The sequence below is a fragment of the Anopheles stephensi genome, chromosome 2 (genome assembly GCF_013141755.1).
Source record: "Anopheles stephensi strain Indian chromosome 2, UCI_ANSTEP_V1.0, whole genome shotgun sequence".
Taxonomy (NCBI): Eukaryota; Metazoa; Arthropoda; class Insecta; order Diptera; family Culicidae; genus Anopheles; species Anopheles stephensi.
Window position 1 is genome coordinate 22381514 of NC_050202.1, and position 10243 is coordinate 22391756.

Consider the following 10243-nt stretch of genomic DNA (forward strand, 5'->3'; position numbering starts at 1 on the left):
AGCTCTACTCTGGTTTTTTTTTACAACGAAAATACAGATAAGATAATCCTTGAACGTGACTTTTTACAGACAGAAGATGCTAAAGTTTTGATTGGCGGCTTAATTATAGGCGGGTTTTTTAAATCTATTTTTTTGTATTTCGGTGGTAACATGATGACATCACGCATGCAAACTGCGAGTTAAAACTATCATTAACAATCTTAGCAAAAGAATTTTAAAGCTGCTTGCTGTTTTGTTTGTAATTCTCAACAATTTCTTATCTACGTTGAGATTCTCGCTGCTCCTATTCATTGGGGTGAAAATATTTAAATAAACTTTTTAATAGGAGTATTGGTAAATTATTACAAGCAGATACGGCTTTTGCGAACACGAATGCAATAAAATAAAAAAATCCAAACAATTACCCAATAAATACACACGACCGTTGTGCACCACTGCTAGCGCCCTCTATGAGTGAGATTGCGCACCACAACATGTCAACGCACACGCAAACGGCTGGCAGCCACATGCTGGGAACAGGGGAATACTGTCAGTGCACAGGACACACGATTGTCTACCTTCAGGCGCACCACCGCACAGTCGATACGATGTTAACATATTTTTGAACCGTTTACAGCTTAATCTCCGGGCAAGAAAGCGGCACAGCGGCCTCACTGTACCCCGTAGAAAAGGCCCGTGTTTTGTGTGTGTGTGTGTGTGTGTGTGTAATTCATCTGGCCAGCATGCAGCACGGCAAACAACCTCAACCACCGTGTGAACCGTGGTGCACGAGCGTATGGTGAACCGATTTTGGGCAGGTCCTGAAACTGAACGCGCACCATCGGTGGACAGGTGGAGTGCTGTGTTACAGCAACACGGCCGGATTCATTCGTGATGGAACCCGATCGGGGTATCGCCGCTGTGATGAGCTTCAAGTGTCCGCTCTGTGATATGCCGATCGAGTCGCAGGAGAAGCTGAAGCAACACATCAAGGTCACGCACAGCCACTACTACTACGATACGTATCTGTTTCCACCGGAAATGCTGTTCCCGGGTGCATCGTCCAGCGCCACAGCGAACGTGGAGGGTGTGATTAGCCACGAACCGGTAAGTGGACCGGAGGGGGAGTTGGGGTGGGGGGAGGGGGGGGTTTGTGTCGAGAGGAAGGACCTTGAGTGAGGTGGTGGTTTGCTAAGTACGCTTCCCTTTTGTGTTCTCTGCTTGTAGCTCTCCACACAGGAAGTGACAATCGAGCAGGCGGAAGAAGAGTGCTGCACCTGCTGCGCTTACGAAGAGTCCGGACAGGGCGGCGACTGTGGCTTTTGTGACTGTGAGGACGACGCTCAGGGCGAGTGCGACGATTGTCTGGTGATGTGAATCACCGGGAATCATCCCTTTCACCGCTTCCATACCATTCCCTTTCCCCTGCAGCACGCCTTCCGGACCCATTCACCGCGCTCGGTGCCGTTCGCAGCGCTTCCGATAGTCTGGAAAGGCGGAAACGATGCTTCCCACAGCACAGTATTAAATCAATACGGATTCGACACCACACCCGGCATCTTGCCTCACCCGAACCGAACCCCGGATTTACATTGCCTGCGCTCGTAAAAGTGCCTACACAATCGTTTTCCGTTTTTTTCTGCACTTTTTGTTTTTGCTACATCGACGCACACGAGAGTGTTGGGATGGAAATTTGCAACTGGCCGGGACGAAGGGTCGAAGACGCATCAATGCCGGAGCTGTAAGCGCCAACTGACAATTGCATCACCGGGAAAAATCTATTCCAAGCTCACGGAAAATGAAACAAGACTTTCGGGATACGCCAAGAACGTCCGCTTATCAAAGCGTTATCCAAAAACAAAAAAGAAGAAGAAACACATAATGGAGGTAACCATGTGGCCAAAGATACAAATGCTTCCTTCTTCACCGATTGAAACCCTCCACGAAAGACTGTAAACGTCCCTGGTTTTTAGCCAACCGCTCCAGTGTCACACACACACACACACAGCCACATCTTCCCGATAAGCAAAAAGAGAGAAAAGATACGAACCACCGATTAAGTGTTAAGATTTAGCGCCATACACGAGCTTTCTCAAAATTTCAACAGTCCGATGCAACGGAAGAACACGTGTTTTCCTCCCCCCCGTGACTAGCTTTAAGAGCCGGAACAGAACAGATTTCATTTACCGATTTCACTGTCACGCTAGCAAGTAGACTGAATGTTAGGGACTTTGGTTAAACTAGAAGGATTAGGTTTTAGTGTAGGACATAAGTAGTGCCGTCACTTTAACACACACACACACACACACTTAAGCGAGCAAACCAAACTTTTACTCCATCGGTAACGCCGGATGGGCGACGGGTAGGGTTTTAGTACCTTCGATGTTTGTACTGTATGGTATTATATATAGTTGATAGATGGCAAGAATGGCAATACTTAGACTAGTAGGTACACACACACATACGACACACCTAAAATGCACACAAGACATCATCATTAGCCTGCTCTGATACCGTACCGTATACTTCTAGCAGTCTTCTAGTGTAGCTAACGAAACAGATACTACTGGGTGGGGCTGGATCGGTTGACTTATCGTGGTCACTAAAGCAGGAAGGTGCCCGTTAACATGCCCGCGTGCAGCAAAAGCGTAGAGTACAAGACTGTAGTTGAACACACCTGTAGGCGCTGCAGGCCATGGCACCAAGTGCTGACAACAAATGACACAACAACAACGTAGCTCCTTATCCTATCCTTCACACGGAATGGAATTGCATGCGCATGGTAGCTGTGTATTTGTTACCCGTGAACATTTGTGTATACTATTTGTGGTGATACGATAGGTTTTATGATGGTTCCAAATGTGCAGATTTTATACCTTCCCCCCCCCCGTTACAAACCGTCGTCGTTGTTCTCGTTTTCGATTATCTAGTAGATCATCCAAACTGGCCTCCGTAAAGCAAACATACGAGCAATGGCTTAAGAGTGTAAGAGTAACCCTACTTTTTTAGCTACTTCTTAGCTTTACGCTAAGAAAAGAAAAGCAAAACAAAATAGAAAGGGAGTTACTATTCGGTGTATTATTACATGTTTTCCATGTTGTTGGTAGTTTTGCACTGGGAGAGAACAAACCAAACGCACCAACCAACCATCGATCACGATAGCTCCGAACCCTCCGACTTTGGTTACCAATCCCCGGAGGCACGCGCACAAGTGAAACAATTTTGGGAAACTAGCTGTCGGAATAGACGAAGAACGGATAGAGCACCTGCAATAATGCGATTGACAAGCAATTCGGTGTGTCCATCTGGTATGGAACACGCTGGTTAGGAAAGGGTGGAAATAGGGTTGAAATTGTGAAGGAATGAATAAAGAAGTATAGCAACAGTTTATTTTGAATGGGGCTTTTCATTGGTTTATTAACCGGCGTGGTTGTTCGGTGACATTTACAGCCAGTACTCTTCAGTGTATTATCTTTGGGAGGTATAAAAAAATGTTTGATTGCGTATTGCCTGCATTTAGGCACATTATTCCAGCGCGTTTCTTGCTAGCTTAATGGGTTTCGGATTTATCTCTTACTTTTTCTTGATCTGTTCAGGGTTGGGTGCGGGCTTCTCGATTACGTTCACAATTCTTCTTCTTCTGTGGCACTACAACCTCGAGAAGTCTCGGCCTGCCATTTCTGGCTTTCTGTGACTTAATTTTACCCGTTGAAAAGTAGTCAGCCTTTCGTACGGGGAGGCGGTCTGGATGGGATTTGAACCCCGGCCCTGCCGTGTGAAGACAGGCGCCGCTGTCGCCTCGGCCACCGGACCGCCCCAAACGTTCACAGTTATGTACTTAAATTTAACAGCCACGTCAATAACAACTGGTTAGAAAAACAGCTTATTCAATGAGTAGCAAACATGGACTTAACAACGATAGCGTCTTATGTTTTTAATCAATGTCTCAACGTTAGCTACAGTGCCCCAAATGGACCAAATGGACCGTTCACCTTAGAATCGAGCAAATGATGGACTTTTGCTGATAGAAAACCCGTTCCCAAATGGCCGTAATCGACAAAATATTGCAGAAAGTCAGATTATTGCAAACCAGTCCAACGGTTGCTCTATCTCAAGGTGTCCGGATTTCCGTTTGTGGCACTGTTTTTGATGGGCTTGGTACAGGCTAGGCTTGACTCCTGGCTTACTAGTCTTAATGATACCACGTAGTTGGATAGTCAGTCCTCACTGCGGGGAGACGATCTGGATGGGATTTGAACCCCAGTCCTGCCGTATGAAGGGCGGCGCCATTGTCCGTAGTAGCATTATAGCCTGAAAAAGGCGACCATAATTAAAAATATTTTTATAGAAATTGCATAAATTTAGGCGCTGGTGATCCTACATTTTTTTAGATCCAATTTCTTCATAAATCCATGGAAGCATCGCTCGCTCGCTTCCGATTTCTACTTCTAAAACCTTACCTCTTGGCTCAGAAAATCCATTGATATAAGGTTATAAGAAAGATTAGTTGCCATCATCCTCAGCAATGAAATCAGTGCTGTTCGTCAGTTACTGTTACTTCAAACCAAAACTGGTGATAATCTTATAGAGGAAGGTAGCGTTTGACAAAAACGCCCCAAACATCACTATTTCTTCATCCTAGTTCAGAGGTCGTAGGAATTCCAAAATACCTTTAGATAGGCATTATTTATTTCTTGGGGATGATTTCTAAGCATTACAAGAAACTAGAAGCATAGCTCATATCTTCATAACCTCCACAATAGCAACAGAGCGCCTAAATGTGTGCAATTTACCGAACAAAATCACTTTCCTATAATTATCTGCCCCAGCTGTCCCTTGCGTTGTAATTGTCAATTAAGCAAACACGTTGCACTTACCAATTCCGCTGGAAAATCAACAACGTAAATGTCTTCCGTGAAAACATTGCTGCTAGACTTTGTGTGTGTGTAATTCGCAGCAAACTTTAATACAATCTCGATGGGAAAACTTTGTTCCGATTTCCCCGGAAAATTCAAATGAATCAGATCAGAATCGTCAAGCGTGAGTGAATTTAAGCGATTTTTGCCTGTATCAACGAAAACAACCAACCAAGCGAGTGGGGAAAGAAAATTGCAAACAATCATTCATCCCTTATCCTGTGCCCGATACCACTTGAGGCCAAAAGCGTTCGCCAGCAGCCGGCACCTCTTCAATATGGTAGTAACCCTTGCATGCGTGTTTGTTTCGGAAAGGAAAAGTTTTCTAGTTTAGTGGCATTTTACAGGGAAAAAGTGTGTCTCACAGGGGAACGACGCTATATATTTTGTGTGTCCCCGTGCACGATTACATCGGTCATTTATTTCTTCCCGACCACGATGGGTTTAGGGGAAAGTTTTCCCCCACCCGAATCGAACGCTTCCGGTTGCTTGCCCGATGATCGTGCAACCGGGAACGAATGCGTCGTCGTTTCGGATGGTCCACAGTCCACGGAGAAACACCAGACCCCCCTCCCGACAAAGTGACAAAGTTTGAATTGCCAGTTGTTCTAGCTGTATTTATGTGGTACTGGGGCCGGCACGGCACGTGTGCCATTGCTGGCTGCCTGTGGTCAGAAATCTGTTGTAATATTCATAGTTTTCCTCTTTCTGCATGAGCGGGTTCCGAACAGGATGAGCAAAGTTTTGTCCCACGATGGACACTTGAAGTTTGTCTAATTTTTCCACCCGAAGATACACGGTTTCGGATAAGCGATGCAACTCGGCGGAAAGAAATCCTAACCTCGTATGCGTACACTAGGATGCGGCAAGTACTAAAAAAGTACCATAAAATGCCAAATGTCAACCATATTCCCGGTAGCGTCCATTGTTATTTATGTTTGTTCGGGTGAGTTTGTCTCAGCCTCCTGCCACTGTTCCCTATTTGCCTACTGACCACAGCAAGCAAATGTTACTCTTTTGTGCCACGGGGGGCGGAAAAAACAAACCCCAAGAACAAAACCCCCAAAAAAAAAACACTCAAAGACAAAGAAATGTTCCTCATCCCAAAGCCCCGCAAAATACGACACACGCACGCATAAAATGTGGTTGACAAATAAATCTCGCTTCGAACAAAAAGGCGCCCATCCCTAGGCGGTGTCAGCTATTGAAAGTGTGCCGAAGAAAGACACACCACCGTCTTGTGCAAACGCACGGAGAAAGTACGCAACAACAAAAAAAGGCATGGCAGTTTTGTCGGTGCTCTGTACCGTACTCCAACAGTTGGGTTTTTGGGCAATAAAATGTAACAAACTTTCCGATCATGATAATGACGCCGTTTCGATGTTTGGCGGTGCTTATGGGAGTTGTTTGTTGTGGGATCAAGTTCGAACAGTGCTGCGTAGTAGCTTTGCATTACAGCGTAGTGGTATTTATTGCGTACACGTGAAGGTTGCTTCCCATTGGTTTTTTTTTAAGGGGAGATTTTTTTCTCTCTAAAGATACGTTTTAAAAACTGGTTTTAGTTTATGGAAGTTACAGAAAATGCGTCCGTTTGCCTGTGCGGAACGTTGGAGATGAATAGAAAACGCCAACGGCTACTGGATGCGTTTAAATGACAGCATTCTGCATGGTGCTATGTAAATTGCATACTTTTAGGCGTGGAAAGCAACAATGCTGGCAGATACATCGGAATCGCCTTTTTTGTGCTCATAATTCATACTGAAGTATTTTTTTTCGTTATTTTCAATTATTTACCATTAATCTCATAATTATTGAACAATAATAAAGCAATATTTACGTTGAGCATAATGAAAAAATTGATCAATTTATAATTTTAAAAGATTTTCACCTTACTGTCACTCACAATTGTCAGTTTTTATGCCTCTTCTAACCTATACCGCTCATGAATTCTATTAGTTTTAATCCTATTTAATCCTATTTGTTATGTACCGGGTTCTCGATTTTATATGCTGTTTTATCGTCATAGTAAAGTTTTATAGTATTCTTCCTAATTATATCAATATTACTTTGTAAGAAGAGAATAGAAAAGCAATACGGCCAGACCGTTCCTAACGAATAATAAAAAAATGAGAATATAACTATACAGCATCACGGGCAGGCCGTCCTTCATGAATAAAATAAAACTAATAAAACAGGTGAATACAATAATACAGTCCTCCACCCCTGGCTGCATCTGATCTCCCTCAGGTCTGACTCCAATTGATCTAGCCAACGAGCTCGCTGCGCTCCTCTATGCCTCGTGCCGAACGGGTCGTTGACGAGCACCTTCCTGGTAGGCCCACCAGCGTATCCTTCCGGCTTTGACAACCGTCAGGATGTCTGCATCGCCAAACAGCTCAGCTAGCTCTTGGTTCATCCTCCTTCTACACACGCCCTGCTCGCACACACCACCAAAGATAGTCCGTAGCACTCGCCGCTCGAGTCCTCTACCAGCATAGTCCAGGACTCGTGCCCGTGAAGGACTACCGGCCGTATCAGTGTGCGATATATAGCGCATTTCGTGCGTTGCAGGAGTCTGCTGGATCTCAGGAGTTTGTGGAGCCCGTAGTAAGGGTTTGCCGCCAACAAAAAGGGAGATATTGTTTTTTTAAATTCTTATCATTATAAAAGTTAATTTTTTAAACAAATGTGTTCAATAAAATTTTAAAAATTTAGCAGCTGATTTACTCAATTATAAAAATTGACTAAAGAAAGCATATGTTAGAAACGTTCCATACCTCAAACGCAAAGAAGAACATTGATTGCATACTTTCAGGAGTTGCGAAACGAATTCCCCTGTAAATGTAAACAACACGATAAACAAAAACAAACCCACCTGCAGCAATCAACTTGAAACACTCACAAAGAATGCAGATAGATAGATCATTCAAAATCAAACAACACTGCCGGACTGCGCAACTAATTATTTTCAAGCTTTTCGGCAAACAAAACGGGGGGAAAGAAAACACAATCGAATTAAACAAACAAAACAACGCGAAAGGGCAAGAAAAAGTGTGCAAATATATGGGAACCCCATAAGGGAAAGCTTTTTTTAGCCCATTTGCAAATGGAGAGAAAAAAGTCGAGAAAGAAAGCCAAAATCACACCAAGCAAAACGCTAGAGAGGTGGTTCAGATTTTGGAAGGATCTGCCTTTTTTTTGTTGGTTGTAGAAAACTTTCCGCTTTCGCTACCTCTATAAAATCTGAAGAAGCTTTTGCAGTAAAAAAAAAGAAAACGGGGAGGGACAGAAAGTGGCAAGAAGTTTCGCACAAAAATGGCAAAAGTCAGCATCGGGCCGGCCGGTCAAACCGTGGCAACCGATGGCAAACCGAGCATGAATCGTTGCTTTATTGCCGCTATTTAAATGCAAATTTTGTAATTTACAACTTTCATCCGTTCCATGCTGGTAAGCAGAAAGTGCCGCCTCGGTGTGTGTGTGTGTGCTGACTCTTGCGAAAATGATGCTCTCCCTGCCGAACGGTTAACGCGTTGGGTTTGCCTTTTCCTTTTTATGATTGTCGCCTTTCTGTGCCTGGTGCCTTGGTAGTCTTGTGTGCGTGTGTGTGTGTGTGTGTGTGTGTGTGTGTGTGTGTGTGTGTTGCGGTGGTACGGTGGGCTGCACTTCCCAAATTGCAGTAGCAGCAAATTAAGCTGCCAAAGAAAATGGACCGGAGTGGATAATCGTAAAGAGGGGAAGAAAAAAACTTCACCAAGGAAGCGTGTCCAAGCGCGGATCTGTGTGCAACGCCGGATCTTGTGGTGCTCTTTACGATCGGATGCTTTGCGAATGTCCTTTTCAGCTTTCTAGAGCCTTTTTGCTAGCACGAACAGCAGCAAGCAGGCTCAAAGGTACGGGGGTTTGCATTTTTGCTTTGCTGCTTATGGTTTATGGCGAGCTTCGTCCGGCGTTCACCCGGCCTTTTACTGGCGCTCTGGCTCGATTAAGCTTTTCCTTTCCATTTTATTAGAACTTCCTGGCCAAGAAAACAGGCAGGCCGGGTTTGTCCTGTCTTCCCCCACCCACCATCCCCCCTTTCCCCCTGGCTTTTTGGTTTGGAAAGAAAATTACCAATTAGTGTCGCTTCGCTCTTACCACCGAACCGGGTGCGTCCGGAGCCGCAAGAAGATGCAGTCAATGAATAAATTAAACCATCTTAATTTGTGGTACACACAAACACACAAACACATACACAAAAGTGGTGGGAAATTTTGTGAAAAATTGCTTCCATTTCGTAATTGCCGCGATGGCGTTAGGGCCATGCACCGATGCAAGGAAGGACAGGCAGGCGAAAATCGCATCGGAAAATCGGATTGTAAGAAAGCCGATGGCTTTGCTGGGCGAAGAATTTATTAAGCATTTAAGCTAAAGACAAAGGAAAGTGGCTCTGAAGACATACAGAAAGATGCATTTTATAATCTTCCAAGAAGCATTCTTAGTAGGCTTGGTGTCATGCAGATTGCATGCTTTTGGGTTTTTTATCATGCCTGAAAGTATGCAATCTGCTATATATATTTTTGAATGGTATTTAAAATTGTTGGAAAATATCGTAATTTATAATTTGTTTTTTAATTCTCATTCCCTTTTTATTGATTTTGATTAAGAATTTATTGATTTTACTAAAAGTTAATTCCCTTTATTGACCTGAAAAGGTATTACAATAGCAAAATATTATAAACACCATACTTTAACATCTTCACCGCTTCAAACCGCCTTAGGAGTTAAACCAGTCTCTTGGAAAATAAACATTTTTTTGACTTCAAGGACTTTCTCGAGGAAAATCAAGATATTATTTTCTACTTCTCTTTCTACTCTTCTTTGAAACATCGCTTGCCAAGTGGCTGAAATGGACTAAACAGTTCATTCGTAAACCAAACACAATATTTTTCTGTTGAAATTTCTGTTAAAATAATCGAAAACAATTTGAAAATGTCCCAAAATTTGTTCAAGCTTCTCTGTGATATTATTGCAGCTTTTTAGGTGGTTTTTTAACATAAACCACGGCCAATCATGCCTAAGTTTTGTTGATCTATGTCATAAATATATGTCTTAAAATAAAGAATATATTTTCTTGTAATTTGGTATATTCTAATCATTATTAAATCTCTCGTGGAACGATTCTGCACCATTTTTACAAGTACACCAAATGCAAAAATTATGTAAGAAAAATGAATCAAGATTATCCAGATAAATTTAGCAATTGCCGGATTTTTGTTGAAGGCGCTGTATAAAGCCATCAATAGCAATATATGAATGTCCATGTATGTATCAATAAATCTAGCAAGCCAGAAATGGCAGGCATGATCTTA

General features: G+C 43.2%; 1 protein-coding gene across 1 annotated transcript; it reads left to right on the forward strand.

Annotated features, from left to right (window-relative positions):
• The first annotated feature begins 545 nt into the window (after positions 1 to 545).
• On the forward strand, positions 546 to 7815 carry LOC118505818. Its single transcript, XM_036042164.1, has 2 exons — positions 546 to 1086; positions 1207 to 7815. Exons 1-2 carry the CDS (start codon positions 874 to 876, stop codon positions 1354 to 1356), a joined length of 363 nt encoding a protein of 120 aa, XP_035898057.1. The 5' UTR covers positions 546 to 873; the 3' UTR covers positions 1357 to 7815.
• The last annotated feature ends 2428 nt before the right edge of the window (positions 7816 to 10243 follow it).

What these genes read in the sequence shown, in the direction of transcription:
- LOC118505818 (XM_036042164.1), top strand. Translation starts at nt 874, where the DNA reads ATGGAACCCGATCGGGGTATCGCCGCTGTGATGAGCTTCAAGTGTCCG. An exon ending in GTGTGATTAGCCACGAACCG is followed by an intron (nt 1,087 to 1,206) that starts GTAAGTGGACCG and finishes CTCTGCTTGTAG; the next exon opens with CTCTCCACACAGGAAGTGAC.